The 27823-nt window shown below is 36.2% G+C and overlaps 4 protein-coding genes and 1 long non-coding RNA gene across 12 annotated transcripts in view; 1 reads left to right on the top strand and 4 right to left on the bottom strand.

Moving 5' to 3' along the window:
* LOC103518432 (calcium-binding mitochondrial carrier protein SCaMC-2-B-like) overlaps positions 1-10656 on the bottom strand; it is a 38469-nt gene extending 27813 nt beyond the window's left edge. Inside the window, exon 1 of the mRNA XM_008483497.3 lies at positions 9577-10656. Within this exon, the coding sequence (XP_008481719.1) occupies positions 9577-9732 (156 nt within the window). The 5' untranslated portion in view covers positions 9733-10656. The remainder of the gene's footprint in view (positions 1-9576) is intronic.
* A 3981-nt stretch (positions 10657-14637) lies between these two features.
* LOC103518437 (calcium-binding mitochondrial carrier protein SCaMC-2-like) lies at positions 14638-17068 on the bottom strand. The gene is made up of 4 exons (XM_008483505.2): positions 16568-17068; positions 15488-15614; positions 14940-15027; positions 14638-14776 (listed from the first exon to the last, which is right to left on the bottom strand). Exons 1-4 carry the CDS (start codon positions 16778-16780, stop codon positions 14638-14640), a joined length of 567 nt encoding a protein of 188 aa, XP_008481727.1. The 5' UTR covers positions 16781-17068.
* A 669-nt stretch (positions 17069-17737) lies between these two features.
* On the top strand, positions 17738-19313 carry LOC103518444. Its single transcript, XM_008483516.2, has 3 exons — positions 17738-18132; positions 18430-18640; positions 18707-19313. The coding sequence occupies exons 1-3, from the start codon at positions 17946-17948 to the stop codon at positions 19311-19313; spliced, it is 1005 nt and encodes a 334-aa protein (XP_008481738.1). The 5' UTR covers positions 17738-17945.
* A 1763-nt stretch (positions 19314-21076) lies between these two features.
* On the bottom strand, positions 21077-22343 carry LOC113471109. The gene is made up of 2 exons (XR_003393934.1): positions 21867-22343; positions 21077-21703 (listed from the first exon to the last, which is right to left on the bottom strand). It is a non-coding gene; the product is annotated as an uncharacterized LOC113471109 (long non-coding RNA).
* A 598-nt stretch (positions 22344-22941) lies between these two features.
* Positions 22942-27823, bottom strand: part of LOC103518454 (long-chain-fatty-acid--CoA ligase 3-like) — a 29128-nt gene continuing 24246 nt past the window's right edge. For all 8 annotated transcript variants that reach the window (XM_026830070.1, XM_026830050.1, XM_026830080.1 and 5 more), the window contains 3 exons: positions 26488-26847; positions 24090-24205; positions 22942-23241 (listed from right to left, as the gene is read on the bottom strand). In XM_026830070.1, coding sequence (XP_026685871.1) covers positions 22957-23241; positions 24090-24205; positions 26488-26847 — 761 coding nt within the window. In that variant the 3' untranslated portion in view covers positions 22942-22956. The remainder of the gene's footprint in view (positions 23242-24089; positions 24206-26487; positions 26848-27823) is intronic.

Genomic DNA, 27823 nt, shown 5'->3' on the forward strand with positions numbered 1-27823 from the left:
AAATACCGCGAACAAACCGCAGATACCGCGAACAAACCGCGGATACCGCGAACAAATCGCGGATACCGCGAACAAATCGCGGATACCGCGAACAATCCGCGGATACCGCGAACAATCCGCGGATACCGCGAACAATCCGCGAATACCGCGAACAATCCGCGAATACCGCGAACAATCCGCGAATACCGCGAACAATCCGCGAATACCGCGAGCAAACCGCGAATAGGTGACTTATCACAAAAGAATCGATGAGGACCTTCCACTTATGAAAATGAAGGGGAAATGAGTAAATTAAGTACGAGCAAACCGCGAATAGGTGACTTATCACAAAAGAATCGATGAGGACCTTTCACTTATGAAAACGAAGGGGAAATGAGTAAATTAAGTCCAAACTTCAAACCTATGGTCAAAATGTAGGAGAATCCTCCCCTCAACCCACTACATTTCCCCTGACCTCCTACATGGTTTTTGGTAGTAGGGGGTCAAGGGGAGGTTTCTTCAGACCTAGATTTTTGTCAGAGCTCATTGAAATCGCATGATAGTACATGAATCAGAGAAAAGGGAGAAGAAAACAAAAACAGAAAAAAAGAAAGAGAGAGAAAAAAAAGAGAGGGAGAAAAGGGGGGAGAAAAAAGAGAGCGAGAGGGGGAGGGAGAGAAAAAGTGCAAGAGAAAAGAGAAGAGAAGAGAGAGAGAGAGAATAGAGGGAAAGAGGAGAGGAGGAACAGAGAAAGGTAGGTAGGTAGGTAGGTAGGGTAGTAATAAACAAGTAAAAACAGTAATAAAAACATTATATAAAGTATCAGGTGATGAAGAGTAAGTATCTAGATAGGGGGGAGGGGGATAGATAAAATAAAAATATGTAATGAAAGTCAAATATCCTCCACGAGTGACTCAATGACTCATAAATTTGGATTGATTGATAATGCTCCCAAAGAGCTGAGAATACCTACAAAGTGATACGTTTTGGGCTTTTATCGGGGATCATAAATCATACTTGCCTTTGGCCAGCCTAGTTAACTTGGTTGGTAGCGCGTCTGCCTTGTAAGCGCTAGGCCACGGGTTCGATTCCCGCCCGGGGCAGTTAACAGACTTTCTCTGTACCCTGTCAGCAAGAAACATCTACTTATCAATAGCACGCTAAGTAGCAAGAATACAAGTTGACTTGAACGATATCTTTCCACTACTTGTCTCGAGTTGTGTCATTTTATGTAAATTGTTGGTCCATTAGTACAATAACATGTGTACCAAAACAGTATTTACTTTTCTCCCAAAACTAAAAATGCGTGTGACATATTTGGGCCTAAATCAATAGTCTATTTTGTATAAATATTGATATTCGGTCCAATAGTTGATAACGACTGTTTCGACCAAGACGCTATTTGTTTTTAAAAGGGACACACAATTGAGAAAATCAATACTTATTTTAAAAAGATTCAAATAAATCTGACAGTAATTTCTCAAAACGACTGCAGAACACAACTGAACCAGTTCTAGAACACAACTGAAACTGAACTACTGAACAATAAATAGCGTGCAGACAGTTTCAAAACCGGCAAAGGTCCGCAAAAGAAAAGTTGCACTAATGCACTCAAAACAGATGCAAACAAGACCCAGGTCAATAGGTCTTACAGTAAAAAAAGTAATTTACAAAAGGGTGAAAAAAGTTCCATTAACACAAAAATGTAAAATTATGAAATCGATCCCTCTTGCGGGAGAATAATAATTGAATTTCTACGAAAACGCAGGTATTAATTACGAACAAACCGCGAACAAACCGCGGATACCGCGAATACCGCGAACAAATCGCGGATACCGCGAACAAACCGCGGATACCGCGAACAAACCGCGGATACCGCGAACAATCCGCTGAGTGATGACGGATCCTCACAAAGCATGGAGAGTGCATGAAGTTGGAGTGCCTGAAGATGTTAGTGATATTCTTTACCAATCATGAAGGTGTTAGTGACAGCTGAGATCAATAAGCCCCAGGAGATTTAGCCAAGTTGTTGATTCATTTGGGTTGACTTACGTTGATTGATGTTGATACTAGTAGTAAACTTTGATACGTCTCGTCGAGTCAAAATCAACAGCAAACTTGCAACACGAAAAAAATAATCAACAAAAGCGAGGCCTTTGATCGAGCGTTCCAGAGCAAAGGTTGCCGACTTTTTGCGAAGTTCTATAAAAAAAAATAATAATAATAAATAAATACCTACCTACACATAGTATGTATGTGCAAATGAAATAAGAACATTGGAATCTGCACCGTACTCTCGTGCAAAAGGCTTATCCGATTAGCTCATCAAAATTCTCATAACTTAACGCCACGCCATGATCAAAAGTTAAAACGTAGGTAAAATGCAGTAGATTTATAGTAGTAAATTGCACTTTACTGTCTTATGTCCAATTTCTTAATAATTTCTTAGGCCAATTTCAGAAGTGTGTTACATCTCCTTCAACCAGATTAGGATGTGTTTAAAGATTGATTTTTAGAACTCTTCAGGTAGACCGCTTTCAGTTTACTTTGAAGCTCTTTCTGATTCTGGCCGGTTTTCGGCCTCATGTAAATTATCTTTATCCAAAATTCCATGGATGAAAAGGTCACCCCTTGGCTCTCAATCGCGGATATTGATGTATTCAATGTCAGCATACTTAGGCCGAGTTCACAAGATTCAATATACTCATATTACCAGCGCGCTGTGTGCGCTTTACGCTATTGTGGTGTGCGCTCCTGTCAGAGCAATTAGTATGCATTTATAATTATTAATAAATGTGAAGATTTATAGCGCTATAAGAATATGAGATACTTAACGCTTAGGTGGTACAGGCTATTCACTAATATACACCAATGCCAATGAGTAATAAAGTTATAACGTTATTTATCGTCTACTATGTCGGGGAAGTTAGGACATGTACAGTAATGAGTAATGAAGTTATGTGCAACATCCTTGATATTGAATTCTCAATCCCAACGTGCAAATCGGGAGTGGGACAAGCGCCAAGAGAAATGTTAATATAGCTTTCCTGCTTCCCCCTGTCTTTTTTTCCGGTTAGGGGCTTTAACTTTGGGTTAAAACATGTCATTCGCGCCGGTTCTCGTCTTGTATCTCCCATTTTTTTAAACTAGCTGAAGGCAAATTTTGGATTTGGGGAAGGAACAATTGCATTGCAGTTAATGGGAAATGTAGTTATTGTAACTCATATCAGCTGCTCAAATCAAATGACAGATGCCCGAAATTCCAGTTAATTTGAAGGCCACTGATGTTTGCATCTGCATTCAGGTAATAATTTCACCCAGAAACTAGATGGTGTATATGTATTTTCAAAGGTCTAATGATTAGACCTTTGAAATTAGACTCTAATCCAAGTCATAACTTATGTATCTGTGGGTGGCAGGGTAGCAAGCTAAGAGCTTTTTTCGCAAATTTTGTGGGCAACACTGCACCTCTTATACTTCTTATTGGGGTATCACAGAATCAAGATTAGTAAGTACATCTTGACCAATGAATTAGTAAGAAAGCAAAGTGCAAATTCTGTCCGCTATCGCCAACATTTCAAAATTATGTAAGACAGTCGAACCGTGGAATGATTGAAAGGGAGGGATCGAGTTTATTTTTAGCAATTGCACGCTACCTGCACCATCTTCAGCACATGTCAGTACGATATGTACTAGGGGCGGAGGGCAGGTAGACGGGGTACCAGGTAAAATTCTATAAGACGAGCACGAGTGTTCCACATTATTTCATAGAAAATGTACAATAATGTACATACATATCGATATCGACATGAGCTGCTTATTATCATACATGAGTTGCATGACATAGGTACTTGTCAATGACACCTACGTATAAGTACGTTCAAAATTTCGTCTATTTATATGTGTGTGGGTTGAGGGGTGTCATGAATTGTATGCTTTGATTACATAGGAAAATTATTGTTTAAGTAAATACACGTATGAATTTTCCTTCAAATGACGTCAGGTATTGATGAGCGATTTGGGAAATCGAAGGGCAAAGAGCTCCAATATAATATAAGGTGAGTTTACTCGCCAAAGTCGCTGATACTTCAGCAAAAAAAGTGATTGATATTAACACTCCGAACAGTCCACAAGTCAAGTTGAATCGTAGAATCACCATCTGCATTCACGGGCTGGGTCAACCAAAAAAACAATAAAACAATATGCTGCTTCGTTTTTTGAGTGAATTCGGCCTTCAAAGGCACTGAATCGTAAGTTCAAGTAACTGAATTGGCTCCATCATCATTTTAAGTAAATGAATTGAAGCCATCGTAATTTCAAGTGTGCCTATCTGTTTATGCACCTATGCTTATTTAATGCACCTATGTTCGCAAAATTAGGGACTTTGATGTTTACCCTTTCTTGAAGGAGAGGGGTGTGACGTATTTACGCTTCGCTTCGTGACGTCAATGTGCAATGAACTTTACACATAGTAAAGCTCACTATAGAGTCTGCAGACACATTCCAGGGTGTCTACCAAAATGGAAAAATAAAATTCCCTGACTTTTCTCGGTTTTCCAGTCCATTTTTTCCAAATTTCCTGCAATGAACTTTACACATAGTAAAGCTCACTATAGAGTCTGCAGACAGCAGACACATTCCAGGGTGTCTACCAAAATGGAAAAATAAAATTCCCTGACTTTTCTCGGTTTTCCAGTCCATTTTTTCCAAATTTCCAGTCTACTTTTTCAAGATTTTTCACCCTATTCCCACTGCGTCACAACAGATTTTTTTCTTTTCTTCAAGTAATGTTCCCAAGCCTGTTCAACATTAATTCTCCAATCTTTTTTCATCCCACTAGGGTAAGGGCTTAAGTCGCTATAACTTTCTATTTTTAGAATGTCATTATCGGAGATAGGGACATGGTCCTGATAAGTAGAACACACAGTCCATGCTGCAGAGATATGCTATCAACTATTGGGTAATCCAATGCAATAAACTCACCACGTGAGTGCAGTATGATAGATAACAATGGGGGTTTAAGTGAATCATTACAAGCATGCCTGATAGAACTAACATTGGTAGGAATGATGGAAATCTTATACTTTATGGTTATGAAATGATGGGATGTGAACATTCAAGGACAAAGCATTACATGCTTATTAGATGAAATGACCTCCATTAAGAGTGGGCAATAATGAAGAGCGATTATGATTAAGAATCAATCGTGCATGTAGTGGTGAAATTTTATTGAAGCCTAAACGAATGATTAGAAAGAATAGAAAAACATGAAAATGTAGCTCATTCTCCAAATTATAACCAAGATTTTTTTTTTTTTTTTTTTTTTTTTTTTAAAAATTTTCATAATAATCCAGATAACAATGGGGATTTAAGTGAATCATTACAAGCATGCCTGATAGAACTAACATTGATACGAATGATGGAAATCTTATACTTTATGGTTATGAAATGATGAAAATTCAAGGACAAAGCATTACATGCTTATTAGATGAAATGACCTCCATTAAGAGTGGGCAATAATGAAGAGCGATTATCATTAAGAATCAATCGTGCATATACCTAGTGGTGAAATTTTAGTGAAGCCTAAACGAATGATTAGAAAGAATAGAAAAACATGAAAATGCAGCTCATTCTCCAAGTTATAAACAAGATTGAAAACCCCTAAACGAGCTTTGCTGAAGCTAACCGTCTTGAAAATTACAATTTTCCAAATGGTTTAACAATGGTTCAAAGAAGATTGTACACTTATGGCCGATCTTACCACTGAGAGGTAACATAGTGTCAAGGGTTTTCTTTGACGTCACCCATTTGATTTACCCAGGCCAGTATAACTCTGGTTTAACTGAAAACTCTCTGTGGTAAGATCGGGCATTAGTAGTTCTTCGGTTGTGCCCCCGCCATGGTTAGGGTTTTGGTAAGTTCATGTTTAGGCAATTGATGAGAGAATAATGACGATGACTATTATGGAATTCCCAGAAGATTCGAGATATAGCTACGTCATGATAGCAGAGACAATCCAACACATGGACTGACGTCATACGTCATGTTGTTCACGACAAAGATATCACTGAATAGATAAATAGGTACTCTATTGAATAGCTAAAAAAGGTACTCTGTTGAATACAGTTCTGTTATGTTAGGACACAAAATTCTATGAATGAATAATGAATGAGTCATCATGGGTACTACAAATAGATCTATTTTTGTTGGTATCCCTCAGCGATCTCAGGTGACTCAGAACAATGATCGGGGGAAATGAATAAGAAGTAAAAGTTATTTAAAATGTAGGTTCTCATCTTGTGGACCTAATTTGAAAGCTTAGCTTTTTGTTTTGTTTTTTTTTTTTTTATTTATATTTATTAGAGTGTGCCAACATTGAATAATAATGTTATATACACTTTAGGGTACCTACTTACAATTTGACGATGATGCGAGAGGTGTAAACTTCAAATTCAAACCCATCATTTGGCCAGATGTGTTGAGATAAAACACTATAATGGACTGAGTGATATGATTATGGCTCAATGTGTAGAGATCATACCCATTAACCCATCATTAAATTTGACTAACCGTGTAGAGATCAGACTCATCTATGCGAGGTCCAGAGGTGCATCAGGTGCAAACAAAATATGACGATTTCGCTCACTCTACAAACCCAGCTAGGTGTAAAGATCATACTCATCTGTTCCAGATGTGTAAACAAAACATGACGTTCTTGCCCCGTTTGAACTTTCGCAGTCCAAACACACCTTCAACAGAACCTTGAGACTTCAGACTGATAGCAAACTTATGACGCGCGCGGGGTTTTCAATTTCCAGATTCGCGTTTATCAGTGAATCAGAGGGACAGGCCCGCGTTCGGTGAAAAAGCTTCGCAATGGGAAGTTAATTTGCATTGAAATGGGGGACTTTTCTGAGGAAATTCCCGAGTGCGGAGTTCAGAGTGTAGATTGTAATCCAAGAGTTATGATGTAATGTTGAAGACTAAACTTTATAGCAGAACAGAATTTTAGGTAAATTACATGTCATATTCAAAATCATAATATTGTAATTAAAAAGTAGAATTGATAGAAATTGAACATTGTACAACAAACATCATAATAATGTTCCGGTGACGTCAAACTATTGCGGAAAAAGTGCAAAGGTTCGAAATTCCCGAGTGCGGAGTTCAGAGTGTAGATTGTACTCCAAGAGTTATGACGTAATGTTGAAAACTAAACTTTATAGCAGAACAGAATTTTAGGTAAATTACATGTCATATTCAAAATCATAATATTGTAATTAAAAAATAGAATTGATAGAAATTGAACATTGTACAACAAACATCATAATAATGTTCCGGTGACGTCAAACTATTGCGGAAAAAGTGCAAAGGTTGCGCTGCGCGCTTAGCAGATAGATCAGCTGAGATCAATAAGGCCAGGAGATTTAGCCAAGTTGTTGATTCATTTGGGTTGACTTACGTTGATTGATGTTGATACTAGTAGTAAACTTTGATACGTCTCGTGGATGTGACAGGTTACATTAGGGCTTTGTAAAACAAATTCAGGATCTGGGGTGTTTTTGTTTGTTTTTCGTTCACCTACTACTTTTGAACTCATTACTTTTACTTGTGCAGAAGTCACGTCCGTGGAATATTGCTACAAAAGGAACTGGCACAAACAAGCAGTGACCAGTCACCAGTGGGTTAGGTTAAATGCAAGAAGGAGTTTTCACAATTAGAGCAGTAATTAGTGTTATTATAGGGTTAGGTTAAATACGAAAAGGAGCTTTTCTTTTCCACGGACGTGACTTCTGCATAATTACCTTGTTTATTCTTATTCATTATTTATACAGGAATGTTCTGAAAATGTGGTCTAGAATCAAAATGAAAATCTGAAAATATGGCTCAAAATCAAAGAAAATTGTGTTACTTACATAATACAGGCTAAACATTTTGAGATGGCGAGTTCCACTTGTTATCACTGTTATCAGATATTTCAAGGTCAAGTATTTAAACTATGACAGCTGAGATTATCGTTCATTGGTGCTGATGTAGATAACTGAAGGTTCCACATTCGAGAGTTTAATTGTAAGAAAATTAGTAGATATTATGGCAAAACGTTAAACAAACACAGGGATTCAGCTTAATTTGATAATTTTGTTTAAATAAATGTTGATTTTCAGGCAGATTTGTTTACACTTTGATTTTAAAGAAAACACATGACTTATCAATTCAATGCGACCAAGTAGAATAATTATTTTGACTGGCTATTAATTTTACCAATTGATTACTCATATATTTTTTTGTTTTTTTTTTTTTTTTTTTTTTTTTTTTTTTTTTTTTTTTTTTTTAAGAGGTTTGACAGAGGGAACTTTAACTGCTATGGTCTTATCGTCCCGAAATCGAGGAGAGAAGGAAGACAGGATAGGAGAAAGCCAGCCGTTTCCGAGAACGAACATTATCCCATCAGGATAAAATCCGCCCCGGGCGGGAATCGAACCCGCGGCCTAGCGCTTACAAGGCAGACGCACTACCAACTAAGCTAACTAGGCTGGCATAACCAAGATTGAAAACCCCTAAACGAGCTTTGCTGAGGCTAACCGTCTTGAAAATTTCAATTTTCCAAATGGTTTAACAATGGTTCAAAGAAGATTGTACACTTATGACCGATCTTACCACTGAGAGTTAACACAGTATTTATTTTTTAACACTGTTAACACTGAGAGGTAACACAGTATCAAGGGGTTTTCTTTGAAGTCACCCATTTGATTTACACAGGCCAGTATAACTCTGGTTTAACTGAAAACTCTCTGTGGTTGTTCTTCAGTTGTGCCCCCGCCATGGTTAGGGTTTTGGTAAGTTCATGTTTAGGCAATTGATGAGAGAATAATGACGATGACTATTATGGAATTCCCAGAAGATTCGAGATATAGCTACGTCATGATAGCAGAGACAATCCAACACATGGACTGACGTCATACCTCATGGTGTTCACAACAAAGATATCACTGAATAGATAAATAGGTACTCTATTGAATAGCTAAAAAAAGGTACTCTGTTGAATACAGTTATGTTAGGACACAAAATTCTATGAATGAATAATGGATGAGTCATCATGGGTACTACAAATAGATCTATTTTTGTTGGTATCCCTCAGCGATCTGTTAAGGTGACTCAGAACAATGATCGGGGGAAATGAATAAGAAGTAAAAGTTATTTAAAATGTAGGTTCTCATCTTATGGACCTAATTTGAAAGCTTAGCTTTTTGGTTTATCAAATATCATTCAGATTAAACTTTTAGTCCGTTTTGTATTCAAGTTCAATATGTACCCTACAGTTCTCGATAGAATAGTGAAACATTACATTTTACTTAATGTGTTGAATTTTGAGTTCCAAAATTACAATAGAATATAGGTGTACTCTATTCTAATGAGGTAATGTATACTGCTATTAGGATCTTGCATTTGTAAGGACTGAGGAGCAATGAAAATGGAACATCCTTGAAAGTAGATAATTCCATAAAATATGTAGAGGGATCTGGTAGGACTATCATGAAAATTCAGTTCAATACCTAAATCATCCAAGGGGATTTAGCTAAAAATCCATTTTCTTACCTTCTGTAAAATATTCTGGTAAAAGTCTAGGAATTCTTTGCACACAGCCCATTGTACTGGATACTGATAATTACTGGACGATTGGTAAGTCATCAGAGAACTGTGTTGGTGATACTGATGATTCGGAAAATTCGGATGTTTCAGTGAGTCCACCATTCTCAATTCTTTACTTTCAACTCAAGTTTTAAGCACACATCGGTTAAGGTTAAGACTGGTTAAGTCTTTCAACAAAAATCGAAAGGTTCTTTGAATAAAAAAGGTAATACAAACTTTGCCAGCAAAGTTCTCGTCACACAAAAAGTAAAATTAAAAACTGAAGGAAAAGAAATTGACACAAAAATCACATTGAAACAGTTTTCCAGGTAAAAGTATCACAGAAGTTTAATTTGAGTGTTTTTAAAAGGGACACACAATTGAGAAAATCAATACTTATTTTAAAAAGATTCAAATAAATCTGACAATAATTTCTCAAAACGATTGCAGAACACAAGTGAACCAGTTCTAGAACTCAACTGAACAATAAATAGCGTGCAGACAGTTTCAAAACCGGCAAAGGTCCGCAAAAGAAAAGTTGCACTAATGCACTCAAAACAGATGCAAACAAGACCCAGGTCAATAGGTCTTACAGTAAAAAAAGTAATTTACAAAAGGGTGAAAAAAGTTCCATTAACACAAAAATGTAAAATTATGAAATCGATCCCTCTTGCGGGAGAATAATAATTGAATTTCTACGAAAACGCAGGTATTAATTGATTTTTAGAAGTGTCTTGTTACGAAAAATTATCTTCGAACAAAGACAAAAGGTTTAAAATATTTTTAAAAAGTACGAAGAATTCACAAGTCCAATTCACGGTATAACTTTGTAATGATTTTTATTACTTTTTTCTTTTTATTTCCAACTCTTTTTAAAAATTCCCCAAAGTCTTTATTAATCGCAGAAAAAAACTCGAAGTTTCGAACACACAAAAATTGGAACGATTTGAAAAAATCGTGAACACGAACATTCGACGTCCAACACCTGTGATTGGAAAGATGAGAATGAGTAATGAGTCTGAACAAAATTCTAGAGAAGCCGGTCTGTGATTAGAGTGCTGATGATTATGACGATTGCATTCTAGGTCTGGTCGAATGAAAAGTCCAGAGAGAATGTTATCAAATTGTTATCATTATCATTGGACTTACAGGGTTCGCGCCGTTTCTTTTTAGGATTAGTTCAAGAACAGTCACCATGTTACCAAAGGCCTAATCCAGGTTACAACAGAGAGCTAAGCAGCCGATGGACCAATATTTCCAATCAATAACAATAGTTCAAGGAATGCAAAAGTGAAAGAAACCTTTTGTGAAAATCAGGACGAGCGACCAAGGTCAAAAGCTGCACCAACAAACCAAAGAGATTTCATACTAAAAAATATAATCCGATTCGAAATATTATTATGATCCCACAGCCTTTGAAGACGCTTTCAGTAAGCAATGGTATTATCTGAAAACGGGTCAAAAAACAACATTCCTACGAGATAAGCACCAGGAGGTACCTAGAGGTAACTTCCCCGTTTGAACTTTCCCATGTGAAGGTGGAAACTTCTTTGAAGAAATTAAATAAATAAGCATCTAAATATTTCATATTTAATCAGTTCATACTTCCTATGCCCCACGTAAATTTTAATAGAGTTTCGTCAGAAAAAGGGGTAGCAAGGAATTCAGGAATCGCTCACCAATGTGGGATTGGATTTCCTATTTAGCTGCTTGTTCAATGGGGTCCTAAATACTGATACAACATATAATTTGGTGAGAGAGAAACAAAATAAATCTTTATTTAGAACTGCTCAAATATTTTGAGTTGCCCATTGACACAGTATACCTATCAGACTGGAAGTTATTGGGAGATTAGATATTATAAGATAAAAGAAAAAATGATATTGAAAATATATGATGTGTAAGGAATTATGTTAATGGGGGAAGAATAAAATCAGATGAGGGGGAAGAAAAAATAGAAAGTAAAAAATGAAGGTATTATAATAGCTGATGCTTGTATTAGATATGTAGGTCTAGTAATTGTTTGATGCCTATCCAGGAACGGGAAATTGCTTTATTTAAAATATGACTTTAGATTCAGAATCGTGTTCGTGTTGGAAGTTCCATTTGGCAAGTGCCATCACACACGCTTACTCAACGAAGTTCTAGAATGTACATTTGGCTAGAACCTGCATTTGGCCAGTATATGTGTACATTTCGCCAAAACCTACATGAGCTTCTAATTTCTAATGAAATAGAGTTTGGGTCAAAGATCAGAGAAGAAAAGAAGGAATAGGTTATACAGTCACACAAGGAAAAGTAGAGAGTACTCCTATACCAAGTTCTGAAATACGTATATACTCCTACCCAATAAAATTTACATCAGGAACAAGAAAAAGATATTCTAGTAAGAACAAGAGAGGAAGAATTTTACACTCTCATTCTGACAGGACAAACAAGGTTTTTGTGAGTTACATTAAATAAACCATTATTATCTACTTCACAATATTCATCAGCGTTCGCTCTCACAAAGCTCAAAGTTAAAACAAACCCCAACTTCAACTAAACAGTTATCGACCGTATTTTTACCAAAGTTTCCTTTCAAAATTAGAAGTTAAAACAACCCCAAACCCTTGTTAGAACACTTTAATAAATACAAATAAAAAAAACCCCAAACCCAAATTCAAATAAAAACACTAGTGAAATATCAACTGTATGAAAAATAGAAAGAAATAAACACACCGAAAATACACTTCCATCAACACACAAACCCGGAATGTACAACCCACTACCGCGATAGAGAATAAAGTCGAACAAGTAGGTACACTACCTTCTACCGTGCGAGATAATGTTCATAATGTAACAGACTAGAGAACAGCTCGTTATGAATGATAGAGTTCTTATCACTGATAAACTGATAATAGTAGTTCGAGAAATATTCGGGGAATGTGAGATTTTAACACTCCGAATGCCACGTCAGTCATATTCATATAAGATTTACACCACCTAGTCCGAAAATACAACTTTGCTTAGGTAAGAGCGTTAAACTGTACAACATCAAAAGTTTTAATACGACCATTTTCCTTCAGTTGGTCTTAGAACAACTAAAGTTCTTTTGTTGGCCTTAGAACACGATTTTCCTTTCGTTGGTCTCAGAACACGATTGCTGCCTTTACCAGAAGGTAAGTTATACTGTATACAATGCATCATGTTTATGACATGTTAGTTTATTGAGATGCCACACCCTTTTGACAACACAAGCCACAAATTTTCAATAAATTTCTCTTGAACTTGGGGAAAATAGTCTAATGCAATGTGCGAACTTTCTCAGCACAGCAGTTTGACCTATTGGATAATACCAGAAGTAGAAAGTTGACCTTCACTGGATCGATAATCTTTTTGACCTCTGCTCACTAATGCACTGGGGAACTAGGTACGAAAAGTTTATCAAACATTGCTCCCACGAAACTTATTCGTGTACAAAACTTATTGTTAATACTTATGAATGCAAGCATGTGATTTTTTTTTTTTTTTTTTTTTTTTTTTTTTTCGTTGGTAATTGCTGAAATCAAAAAACTGTCTTCAAAAGGTCCGCTCTAGAAAACAAAGCAGAGATACCTTTTGATGTTTTGGGCTTTTGTCAGCGATGATAATCTTTTGTCCGGGATCGTAAGTGAAAGTATCATCATATCATCAATGACACACTAATTAAAATATTCCTCCCTTTTTTCTCATTATTCATTTTATCCAGGCTCCAAAATGATGTCAAACACCGACTGATTAGTTCCCCATTCCAATGAACACATCGCGTCACCTTTCGAGTTTATTTTTGAAAGTGAACTCTGACCGTCTATCTGTCCAGGCGCCTATGGGGGTCAACGAATCTCGGTTGCCTTTGTCTTGGCCAAATATCCTCCACGAGTGACTCAATGACTCATAAATTTGAATTGATTCATAATGCTCCCAAAGAGCTGAGAATACCTACAAAGTGATACGTTTTGGGCTTTTATCAGGGATCATAAATTATACTTGCCTTTAGCCAGCCTAGTTAGCTTGGTTGGTAGCGCGTCTGCCTTGTAAGCGCTAGGCCACGGGTTCGATTCCCACCCGGGGCAGCTAACAGACTTTCTCTGTACCCTGTCAACAAGAAACATCTACTTATCAATAGCACGCTAAGTAGCAAGAGTACAAGTTGACTTGAACGATATCTTTTCACTACTTGTCTCGAGTTGTGTCATTTAATGTAAATTGTTGATCCATTAGTACAATAACATGTGTACCAAAACAGTATTTACTTTTCTCCCAAAACTAAAAACGCGTGTGACAGTTTTGGGCCTAAATCAATAGTCTATTTTGTATAAATATTGATATTCGGTCCAATAGTTGATAACGACTGTTTCGACCAAGACGCTATTTTAACTGAGTGTTTGGATTCTCAAATTAGGACGGGCATTGTTGGGGACACATGGATTTTCGTGTGACCAGATTGTTCCTACACAAGATAAGTGGAAGTGTTAACATCCTGCCTCTTGTTATGAAATGTTATCGACGAATTTTTGTAACTTTCATCTTATAGGACTTCCGTTCCATAAGAACCTTATTACATTACACCCAATAAATGAAACTATGCATATTGAAATTGCTGACAAAAAGAGACTTGTCAGTCCTCCTGTGGCAGTTTAAATAAGGTATTGGTTGTTTGTAATTTTAATGTAATTTTTATCTAATAGTGTGTAATTCTAGATGCAATACAGTTGGCTATTACTATTTTTAAGCTACAAAAATATAGCCAATACCTAATTGGGACTTTATGATACCGCGAAAGCAAAACTTGGAGTTGAACCACCAACCTCCAGATCCAAACTTCACCGTGCCAATCACTGAGGTTCAGTTTAAAAGCATTTGAACTGTGCATTCTTTGAAAGTTATGAAAAATCAGCAAGCTTACGCCCACTAACACTCAGTAAGGAAACTTTGGACCGTGATAACATAACAAAGCCATTTTTTGTGCTCCTATTCTGCGTAAAAATCAACTGATCATCAGAAAACTCAGAAAAATGACGGGTGGCAAACTTTCCAAGTTTTTTGAGCGGAAACGTTTTGTTCTCGAATATCCGAGAATGGACAGTAGAGCAGAAAGTCACGCCACTCGTTGAAGCTAATCTCCAGACTTCCATCCTTGTCCATTCTGAAAAATGAACCAAAAATAATAATAATAATGGTTCATTTAATTGAGTACCTATAAATTTGACTCAGAAAAAAGAAAGGTAGGTAGGTACCTTAGGTAACTATTGTTAAAAAAAAAAAAAAAAAAAAAACTGCCTGGCCAAATTTAAAAATTTTTAGCTCACCTTTTGAGTAATTTCTTGGCTTCATTTTCATCAATATCAATTCCCAACTCTTGGAAAGCCTTTTGCAGTTCCTGCAAATCAATTTTTCCTGAAACATAAAACAAGGCAACAAATTCAGAATTTGATGAGGACAGAGTTGATTTCAAATGTTTTAAAGGATTCCTTTGTTTTCTGGTGTTCTTGTATTGACCTGGCACCTGAATAGAAGTATTGTCTTTTTTGTTCATTCAATGAGGGACATACTTAATGGGATGAGCATGCTATGACACAGACAATCTCAACCTTTGTAACAGTTGTTTCACTGGTACCAATAACACTGACAAAAAAGAAAAGAAGAAGAAAAAAAGTTTGTGATCATTTGTGTACAGCTTAAAATCCTTAATTATGATACATAGGTACCTACTCAATAGTTTATCAAGATAAATGCTGACCTGATAAAGGTTGTGATCATTTGTGTACAGCTTAAAATCCTTAATTATGATACATAGGTACCTACTCAATAGTTTATCAAGATAAATGCTGACCTGATTAGTTAGGTATCTACTTACCATCCTGATTTTTGTCCAAGTGTGAAAATCCAAGGCGTAAATGTTTCTCATGCTCTTTGACATAGTGAATGAATTCTGCAAGTGAAATGTCACCACTTCTGTTTGAATCAGATCTCTCAAGAAATTTCTGAAAATAAGAAAACAAATTAGTCAAAGTGGAGATGTAATACATCGGACTTGAAAGGGATCATAAGTTGTCTCTTGTCCCTTGTCCCTTGTATCAATAATGTGCCAGGACTTGACAAATATTCATCCCTTGTATCAATAATGTGCCAGGACTTGACAAATATTCAAACCCTTGTATCAATAATGTGCCAGGACTTGACAAATATTCAAAGTTTATAACTACATGCTCTAGGATTGTTCAAAAAATCTAGGGAAAATTATGTCAATATTTTCTCACCCTATGTTCAAACTAGACCTCCAAAGTGTGAGTATTAACACACGAAAGTATTACATTACATTATTGCCTGTAGTCTGAAGCAAAGAGCCTACACCCCAGGTATTAGAACAGTTTAATTATTTTTGAATTGTTACATGATATTGTTAATTAAACAGCATGTATGTTGGAACGGTGCCAGAAGTCTGGGTATGTACCACCACTAAACACATGAGTAATGTTGGGGTATTGCATGAGTAACACAAATGGCAAAATTGATACTTATTTTATGATCTCAACATTTTTACTAATAAACATGGATTGGGGTAATCTTGGTTAAATGTGAAATTAGCGTTTTAATGAAACACATCAATTTACTAATGATGTTAATCAGTTTGAAGAGAAAGTTATTTTAGTTTACTTAACAATCAATTAACTATTCACTTTCTTTTCTGAACCTCTCTGGGCCTCATAACCTTGCACAAGATTGCAGGATGAAAATTCCAACATAAAATTGACCAATTGACAGATATTGGCCATGTGTAATATTCTTTTGACCACTAACACTAGCTCTAGGCCCAATGAAATGAAAATACAACTTAGTGAAAGCTGGAAATGAACTTTGAAAGGATTAGCATATCACACAACATTGGTGTCAAGTTATACTTCATCATTGAAGTGATTCTGTGTGCCATACTTACCTGTGCATACAGAGAATGAACACCAAAGTCTTTTAGTGCCTTAGACAGATCATGAATGTCAATCTTTCCATTTCCATCTGTGTCCAATGCAACAAATAACTTCTCCAGACGTTCCTCATCTTCTTGTGGCAACTCATGAAGATAATGGGGTGGGTGAACAATTGTAGGGTCCTTATTTTCCGCAGGTAACAATTGTCCAGGCAATATACTCATTTTATAACCCAGCTACACTGGAATAAGGTGTTTCCAGCCAGACAAACGATGAGAAAAGTCTATTTTTACTTTGGGTTGTCACCACAGCAGTTTCACTTTTGAACAGAAATTTGTCTACATCATCAAAACAAACCAAAATTAAAGTGGTTTACATATTGGGTCCAACCAAACACATACACTTGAGAGAACAACACGACACTATTTTCCTCTAAGAACTAAGAATAAGAAATTGGTTAATTATAATTTTAATTTAAACCAAATAACCAAAAGGAAATAAATTTTCACTTTTCAAAAAGTCTGCATTCTGCAATGCACCCAGAAAAATTTCTCCTGTTTCCTTTCCACCGTGACTACCAACCTTTGAAAGAAGTTACTAGAAACCCAGATTTAAGCCCGCGCAATAACGGGAGTTCATTGGGGTCAAGGTCGTTTAGTCTGCACCACTGGAATCTGGGGCTGCGGCTGGGCTGCGGTGAGAAAGTGGCCATTTTTCATGCCGCAAGAAAGGCCAACACAGTTTCCCACAGGGATATCGGACCAAAGTTAGGTTTTTTTTGGGGGGGGGGGGGGGGGGGGGGAAACGCATTTACCTTGAGCTTGAGCATGGCCTCGCATTTTAGAGTAAGCATTGAGCTATTGGGCTATGTGCTTCCTCAAATTAGAGGACGATTGACGAAGCATAAGGGATGAATACCTTGACAAAGTAGGTGGGTGAATACCCAATTTTACGTTAGTAGGTACTCCAATGAACTGTTTCAATGGAAATGCCAAAAATAAAATCACACACTTTTTTAAATTTCCTAGTAACATTTCACACGTCACGTTGATGCACCTGCATTATAAAAAAAGTGGAAGTTTTTTGAACGTTCAAAGGAATGTAAATAATGGTAGAACTCGTGATTCATTTCAGTTCACATTCAACAATCGATTAAAATTTCCAAAAAATCCTTATCAAAGGGGTCTTGAAGAGAGGAATAGGCGAATAGGTACTTTTTGTTATCAGTCTGGTAGTTGTGATAAGAGATTACTGATATTAGAAGTGCTTTAAGAAAAAAAAACATGTTTATTTGCTGTGCCCGTCTGTGGTTATCTCACAATTAAAGAAGAAAAAAAGTGAAAAATTCGATGAACTTTCTACTCTATATTTTTGTCAGTTGTCAAAATAATGACGACTCCTACAAACAGTACAAATCCTTTTGCTCCAAGTGTATCAACACCTTTGTGTAGTCCAAACAGATCTCCTCTCACTGAAAATCCAGAGCTGGATGAAGATATGATGAGAGAAATGACGGCTTCATATTCCGAGATCTCACAATCCTGTTCTAGTATTGAGGATGATAAAACAGAGAAGGGTAGGTACTTACCTGAGTAGGGAATGCTGAAAAATATCTCTTGAATCATAAAAAATGACAATCTGAAGCTCATTAAATACACTTTACCATGTTCATCCCTTTTGCAGTGAAGTTCACCTATATCATTTGATGAAAACCCCTCATGGGATGTGATGTAGTCTAAACTAAAGAGAGTTTACTGGAAAATTCAAGCCAAAATGATGAATAATAATTAATAAATTATAGGGAGTCAAATAAATAATTTGTAAAATTCATGGCACTATTGTCTTTTTATTATTATTTTTTTTTTTTTTTCAGGTGCTGACAGACAATACTGTGATCTTCAAGATTTTTCTCTGCTTGAAGAAACTAGAGGACAACCAAATGAATTCTTTACAAATCTGGATGGGACAGTGGAAAAGGAAGGTGACAACCTAGTGTACATAGCTCAAGACTTGGAAAGCAAACTAAAATTATCAAGTCCTACAGCTGACAAATCTCTTCTGCCAGACGCAGGTATGTATCAAAAGTGACCATGAAAAAAAAAAAAAAAAAAAAATATTGGCCCTGAAACTCTGAATGAACATAAGCAGAGAATTGAAACCCTGGAAGTTGAGTTGGTGCAGAAGACTGAAGAGAATGAAATACTGAAACAAACTGTCGAAGATCTGACAAGTACAGTAGACGAACTAAGCCAAAGATCAAGATCACAAAACATTCTAATCAGTGGAATACCCCAGGAGAGGAAAGAAGACGTATACAAAATAATTGAATATGTTGGAAATCAAATGGACATCACTGATCCCATGGCGGATGTTCAACTCGCCCATAGAATGGGTTCTTCTCAAACTGCTCCAATTGTGGTTAGACTTATGAACACCAGGACTAGAGCAAAGTGGATCAAGGCGTTCAAAGGAAAGAAACTGTGGCAGAAGAAAATTTACGTAAATGAGCACTTAACAAAGAAAAACCAAGAATTATTCAAGAGAACCAAAGAGATGGCGAAAGAGGCAAACTTCAAATTCGTATGGCTCAGTGACAATAGAATACTGATGAGGAAGAACGAACAATCCCAAGTTTCAGTTATCAGGAACATGAATGATCTGGTGAAGGCGTTGAATGGAAGGAATACATCAGGAGGAGCGGCGGGACATGGCGCGGGTCGCGGCGGCGTCGACGCTGGGAGCTCCCGTGCTCAATAGCAACCACAGGATTCTCATTTTAACCCTTTTGTTCAATTGTTCTTTTTTCTTGTTTTTGTATGCTTTTTGATTTCAGCTCATGATTTCCTTTCAGTCTCCTTTATTTTTTCCTTTCTAACAATGAATCTCCTTCGTACAAATCTTAAATATTTTGAAATATGGAATTAATCAGTACCATTCCAAATGCTATTTTCAATAATAATGTCATATGTACTGACATATCAGAATTTGATAATTTCTTAAATTTCCAAGGGTTAACTATTTTGCACCAAAATATTAGGAGTTTAAGTAAAAACTTGGACGAATTCTTAGTTAACATTAATAATAATATTAAAGATATAGATATAATGATATTTTCTGAAACTTTCTATGACAAAATCTTACCATACACGTTTTCAATCCCAGATTATGAATTTTCCTTTACTACAAAGTGTTATCTAAAACTTTCTCGCTTTGAGTTCATAGGTCGTCGCGACAAATTTCGAGATCAGAGCTCATTTGTGTGAGAAAATGTGAAAAAAATCCCCTGAAAACCAGTTTTTTTGGTTTTTTTCACCACCATTTTCGTGTTCCTGGTAAAAAGACCTTTAATTTGATATATAGGTCGACTAGGTTTGGATAAGTCCACAAGAAATTAACCAAAATTCTGGTATAGCTGCTTTTATTAAAACTAGCTTGAATGCTAATGTAAAACAAATAAATTTAGAAAAAGCTAATTGCTTGGAAATCAATGTATCATATTTAAATAATAACATCACTATTTGCGGTTTTTATAGAACAGGGAAAAGTATTTTTGAAAATTTTCTATCTGAATTAGATACGTATTGTAACACGATATCTCGAAATAATACATGCATGCTAATAGGTGATATGAATATTGATATTTTTGATGACAATAACTCTGATTTAGTATTCCCTCCTATTCTTTCATAAGCACTAATGTAATCAAATTTGACTCCATTTCCGAAATGACATCACTATTTGCGGATTTTATAGAACAGGGAAAAGTATTTTTGAAAATTTTCTATCTGAATTAGATACATATTGTAACACGATATCTCGAAATAATACATGCATGCTAATAGGTGATATGAATATTGATATTTTTGATGACAATAACTCTGATTTAGGACACCGAAGCGAATACAATAGTCCGTCCCTTATACCTTTTTTTATTACTATTGTAATAATAAAGGAAGGACGGAACTAAAAATTGATTTTTTTTTAAATTTTTTTAAGTCCCGAGCCTGAGCCGCCTACGGCGGCCGATTTTTGTGGAAAATTTTCTATCTTAAAATACTCCCCGTGTAATAAGGAATCATATAAAGTATGAAGAAAATTGACCTTTTTTTGAAGTTCGAAAGACTAAAAATTGAGTAAGTCAGCCTATTATACTTATGTTTATGTACCTACTCATCGTGGATTTCATTCCCGCCTGAACTTTATCCCATCGATTACGAATTTTATCCTGAAGAGAAAAGGTTGTTTCTTGGGGCCAGCCTAGTTAGTTCGGACGGTAGTGCGTCTATCGTGTAAGCTCTAGGTCGCGGGTTCGATTCTCATGAAGATATGGTGAACTTTATCCTAAACAAATAAGGTTGTTTCGTCTTATCGTCCTTCTTTGGGGATTGTTTTTTTTTTTTTTTTTTTTTTTTTTTTTTTTTTTTTTTTTACCTTTTTTTTGAAGTTCGAAGCAACATTGACTTTGGTTCATATCTGTATGAGTGACTGTCCGTTTTTTACCAAATTGTTACAGTCGTGTCCGAAGTTCGAAGCAACATTGACTTTGGTTCATATCTGTATGAGTGACTGTCCGTTTTTTACCAAATTGTTACAGTCGTGTCCTTGGGCCATACCGGGATAGCATACCAAATTTCATCGCTCTACAACAAACCGTTCTTGAGATATTTTGTATACCACCTTTTCCCGTTTAAACCTGTAGTACGTACAGACCATGGGCTAAAAACAACTTTTTTGACATCAGGGGGCCCCAAAACGGATATTTCCAACCATTTCCCGATTTTGAAAATTTGTACCGAACAAAACGGGAGCTGACAACAATGATAAGGACATCCACAGCCTTGATTCCTACGCGCATGGGTTAGCGATATGTAGGTATGACGTCAGACGCCGATACAGTGTTGCCGCTACGAGTCAAATGACTCGGTTCGGGTGCGCCGGGTTTCTATCGTCGTAGCTTCGAAACTACTGTACGGAATTTCCTCTTTTTTTCCAATATTTTTTAAATTTTACGTTCTATCGATTTAAGCGATAAAAAAAAATATGAGACACCTCAATTGTGTTAAACATAAATGCTCGTCACAAATGTCGTTCCCCGCTTAATATATTACTCTAAATTTTATGACATGACTTGGACTCGAACCACCAACCTCCAGATTCAAAGTCCACGGTGCTAACCACTGCACCACTGAGGTTGGTTGTTCCATTACAGGTTTTGAGTAATTTGTTACATTTCTAACTTGTATTGCAATAAAAACATTTCTTATTCTTATTCTTATTTCTTATTCTTATTCTTGGACTCGAACCACCAACCTCCAGATTCAAAGTCCACGGTGCTAACCACTGCACCACTGAGGTTGGTTGTTCCATTACAGGTTTTGTATGTTCAACACAAATGAAATTTGCCTATAGGTATAATTTTGGACGTAACGAAATGAGTTGCGTGAATATTTATCCAGTATGAACTTTTTCAAGTCGCCTTTTGAATATCAACTCCATACCCGTTGAATTAATCATGGGCATGATAGACCCTAGGAATGTACCACACATAGCTGACTCAAAACCCACTGTGTATGGACAAATTAAAAAAAAAAAATGTAAAAATAATATATATAAGAAAACAATATCCAGGTAGCTCCCCTAATATCAAATAGGTGCCACTAATGAATGATTCATATTGATATTCAGACCAAACAACAATTTTTACCCCTTGAGGCCACCAGGACCTATATTCTTAATTTAATTCCGGTTGTGATCACAAGGAGAAGCCGGGGCCGTGACTTCATGAGGCAAAAACCCTTGAGGCCACCAGGACCTATATTCTTAATTTAATTCCGGTTGTGATCACAAGGAGAAGCCGGGGCCGTGACTTCATGAGGCAAAAGGTCAACTTCTAGATCCCGAGATAAATCGATTTAAAAAATACCGGTAAATCGTGAAGTTTGACGTCACGGCATACGCTCCCGTTCTAGATCCCGAGATAAATCGATTTAAAAAATACCGGTAAATCGTGAAGTTTGACGTCACGGCATACGCTCCCGTAGCCTAGATCCCGAGATAAATCGATTTAAAAAATACCGGTAAATCGTGAACTTTGACGTCACGGCATACGCTCCCGTAGGCGCGATGACGTCAATAATTATGATTCCCGCTTCGTTTGTTTGTGCGCAAGCGTTTCAGCGCATTTTGACGTAAAATCTGACGTCACAACTCTTGGAACTTTTTCATTAGAACGGCAATTAAAAATTGAATTTTCGACCTTTTAAATTTACTTTTTCGGAGTTTTGACCTCAGATTTGGATTTTCCACAACTTTTTACAAAGGAATCGACCTTTTATTAATAATATTTTTCCAATTGCAACTCCTCCATTAGAAATATTATTACCCATGTCATTCACTGAAATTATAACCCATTAGAATTAATGTTACCCATGTCATTCACTGAAATTATAACCCATTTCTTAGAATTATTACATATGTAGGAAATGTGTTTTTCCCAAGTAGGGTAAAACTTACAGTGCATAACTGTAGCACAAGACGTGGTCTCAGTGAGTCCATATCCTTGAATTACTTTCTCACATAGGCACACCTTGATCAGCTCATGTGTGTCGGGGGACAATGGAGCTCCACCACTCAATATAAGCCGTACTCTACCACCCAACAGTTTCTTGGTCTGCCCAAACACCACCTAAAAATAAACAAGATCTATCAGTGTAACTGTGACAGAACTGGGTCTGGGTGCATTGGGGTTATCAATCAGATTCCCACCTTGTCCTCATATACTCGTATCTTGAGAACCTTGATGTCAAAAGTCAAATACAACATCCCTGATAATCAACGAGATGGTATGAGCACGAACCTAAACCAGTCGCAACCAATGAAGAAATCAACATCTACGATCAACAAAAACTTACAGATCGAACTTTTCCTGCAAACAAACCAGATATTGTCAATCCGCTATTATTAAAGATATTGCTATCCCGTTGACACAAAACATCTTCAAAACAAAAAATGAAAAACTTAACAAACATCAAGAATGAAAAATGAAATCTTAAAGATATGGAATTAAAATCCGTATCAATAGGTACCTATTGTAGTGTCCACCAAAGGAGTAGTGTAGAAGAACTTCTTAAAATATCTGCAAAAACTGATAGATTGATGATGATGGATTCCAGCACAAGCTCTCAATGCTTATGGAATCAATCTAAACTTTGAAAGAATTTTTTTTTTTTTATTTTAAATATTCTTAAAATTAATGAACATTTTAAATTAAAATATTAGCTTTTTCCTTTGTATTATTCTTCAACTATTGATTCTAAAGAGATGTAATGGTAATAGTAATGGTAATATTTAAGTACTTTTATTGAACAAAATTATAACAACATAAATATCAATTGAAAAAGCAAAATATCCAAATAAGAAATATAAATTTACAATAAATAAACTTATTTTCGCTTATCAATTGTTCATTTTTGTACATTTTAAGTATGATAAACCCAATGTGCTGTTTAACATTTTCCTGAATAATGCTATTACCTTATCAATCAGGGGACAGCGAAATCCTCGTTTGGCCCACTTCCTCTTGTACTCGAATGCGAACGCAAATAAAGCTCTCTTGAATGGAGAGGCCCGAGATACTTTCTCATGAACTCCTGAAACCAATAGAAGTAATAGGTTAGGTTTATCAATAGGTCCTAATTTTCAAAATCGGTCCCCCCTGATATAATCAAAAATTAATTCAGGAGCACCCTGTATACAAATTCAAGAATATTTCAAAGAACTAGAAAAAAATGTATGCATTCCCTACCTTTTTTAGCCCGTCCTTCCTTTATTATTACGATAGTAATAAAAAAACTGGGCCCGTCCCTCCGGGAATTTTTTAGCCCGTAGTTTATTCGATCGTGATTAGAGAAAATCAGTACCTATGTACCTATACCTAATTTGTTTAATGTTCAGTTTATTATTATTCTTGATTTGATTTTTCGATTTTACTTTCATGTAATGATCTCCCTTTATTCCCAATATAATGTTTAAGTCACCCATCCATTTATTGGCCTTTCTCGGCGTAGCTTAACACAGGAGACGCTAAAACCGGTCTTAAATTATCGACTGAAGTGTTATCTAAAACTTTTTCTTTTTGAGTTCATAGGTCGTCGCGACAAATTTCAAGATCAGAGCTCATTTGTGTGAGAAAATGTGAAAAAATCCCCCCAAAACCAGTTTTTTTGGCTTTTTGGTTTTCCGGACAAAATTTGCACCACCATTTTCGTGTTCCTGGTAAAAAGACCTTTAATTTGATATATAGGTCGACTAGGTTTGGATAAGTCCTTCTATCTATAGGGACTGACAGACAGACACCGAAGCGAATACAAATGTATACATTCCCTACCTTTTTTAGCCCGTCCTTCCTTTATTATTACGATAGTAATAAAAAAAAAAGGTATAGTGGACGGGCTATTGTATTCGCTGGTGTCGTCTGTCTGTCGTCCCCATAGATGGACTTACTCGTATCCAAACCGGGTCGACCTATATATCAAATTAAAGGTCTTTTTACCAGGAACACGAAAATGGTGGTGCAAATTTTGTTATCATTACAAGGTTTAGAAATAAAAAACGGCATGATTTGGTATGTCACACACGTACCTTTAAATAAATTATAGGATTCGCGGATTTCGCGAACACCACGACCGTCAAAAATGAAGAGAATTGAAAAAATCTGGTGTGAACATCACACGACTTTCTATTACATTTGCGGAATACGTAGGTATTTGAAAAGAAATAGAAAATAAAAAAAAAAAAAATATTATCACCACATAAGATTTATTATTATAAAAGTATGATTCGATATATCACACACGTACCTTTGGAAAACATGTAGGATTCGCGGATTTCGCGAACACCGAGCAAATCGCAAACAGCGAAATATTGGACCAAATCGAAATAATAATAATGAGACCATAAGATTTGGAGCAAAAAAATCTGGTGTGAACATCACACGACTTTCTATTACATTAAACTTCTCAACTGTAAGTCGGACAGTTCTAAAAGTTTCACCATTCGATTCGGCGTGAAAAATCCCATGGGTTCAACTATTCACTATTTAGGTACTTGTTAATGGTTCACAAATAAAAGGGAAATTTGTTGACACCGGGGAGTATCGAACCCGCAACTTCTCAACTGTAAGTCAGAGAGTACTAAAAGTAGCACCATTCGATTCCGCGTGAAAAATCACATGGGATTAACTATTCTCTTGCTTATTTGGTAACGGTTCACGAATAAAAGGGAAATTTGTGGACACAGGGAAGTATCGAAACCCGGCAAACTTCTCAACCGTAAGTCAGACATTTCTAAAAAGCTAGCACCATTCGATTCGGCGTGAAAAATCACATTGATTAAGGAAGATTCACATCGTGAATGGGACCCAAATGTTTTCGGATGTCTCTTACCGTTTATACGGAAATAAGGGTTAAGCAACAATGACTTTGGTTAACTTCAGGATGGGTGACTATCCGATTTTTACCAGAAATTGTTACAGTCGCGTCGCTTGACCATTTACCCGGGATAGCATTACCAAATTTCAGTCGCCTTTTACGACAAACCGTTCTTGGAGATATTTTTCGTTCACAACCTTTTCCAACATTTTCCATAATAATAATAATAATAATCCCTGTCGCGTATAATATCTCTAGTAGCGCGGTCAAACTTTCTTGACTTGGCGGGGCAATGAACTGAATATTAAACAAATTAGGTAAGTACATAAGTACTGATTTTCTTTAACCACGATCGAATAAACTACCGGCTAAAAAATTTCCGGAGGGACGGATCCAGCTTGTTATTTCAGCCTTTTTTCGCCGAGACGTTGAAAAGTTAAGGAGTATACTAATCAATAGCTACACCGCATATAGACAAGTTGTATACTCGTAATTGTACTCACCTTTGTATATTCTGTCGAGTATAAGAGGTACGGCAGTGAGTGCAGTAGGATGTAGCACTGAGGCATCTCCCTTGGTGCCTCGCTTTATTTTACTAGAAGTATCTATCATGGTAAGCGGAGTCGAATAACCAATAGCCACACCACATAGGAGACACACACTTTCTGATAAGAGCTCAAACACATGGGCAAGAGGTAAATAGCCAAGAAATACATCGTTGGGTTCAATGTGGACAGCATCAGAGAAAGCTTTGAGTGTGCTTATCATATTATCGTGAGTGAGAACCACGCCCTTGGGTGTGCCTGTACTCCCACTGGTATACATGATGATGGCTGTATCTTTTGGAGTGGGAGGAGAGCCCTCTGTAATCAAAATAGTATGTAAAACTTATTGAATTACAAGTACCTAAGTAATACAATACAAGCTATTGAATAACATGTAAGTCATACAATACAAATAAATTTACAATCATGTCGAAAACAGGTTCTCCAGAGCTTTATTTACAGGTACCTACTTAATTTCTGATTTTTTTCCCCATTTCGAACAACCTTTCTCCCTATGGTTTTCTACATTCAAAACTCTGCCATTTCATAACCATTCAAGATAATTACTTCAAGTTTAACAAATATTAAACGTTAGAACATTTTTTTTTTTTTTTTTTTTTTTAAAATAAGGGGGGTTCCAGGTGCTTTAGAAAAGAACACAGAAGTACAGAAAATTAATTTACTACCGACAAAAAATTTCTGGAAAATCAAAATCGTTCCTTTTTTACCATTAGTTCTATAGGGCAAAAGCGGACTTTTTAAAAAAAGTTCCGGCTAGGGTCCAGAATTTTTTTCTAATTTTTACCAGAAGTAAATTAATGTTCTGTGTTCTTTTCTAAAGCACCTGATTCAAAATTGGTGTAAAAATATTGAGAAGAAAAAAAGTTACGTTAACATTTATCTCCAGAAACATGCATTTTCAGCAAAAAACTGATCCTTGTTTTTGATTTTTCTTTTTTCTTTTACTCACAGCTTATGTAGGTATGCGGTCTTGTGAAATAAGTTTTTAACTTTACAGCAAATAACAGCAATTTGAGAAAAACCAAAAAATACGAGCGTTCCGCTAATTTTGTCACCCAGTGTATTTGGTTTTTGGCTCACCAGACTGAGTTCTCATACTTAACAATATGGAAATGTTTCATTTCGAAAAACCGTTTTAATAATAATTGTTTTTTTATTGATTTCTGTACAATTGGAATTTCTCACTCTGACTAGCTTTAGTTTTACCACGAAGAGGACCTTCAAGCCTTACAATATCTAGAAAGTAGAATTAGACAATATCAGACCGAGGAGT

This window comes from Diaphorina citri, unplaced genomic scaffold (genome assembly GCF_000475195.1).
Source record: "Diaphorina citri unplaced genomic scaffold, Diaci psyllid genome assembly version 1.1 scaffold60, whole genome shotgun sequence".
NCBI lineage: Eukaryota > Metazoa > Arthropoda > Insecta > Hemiptera > Psyllidae > Diaphorina > Diaphorina citri.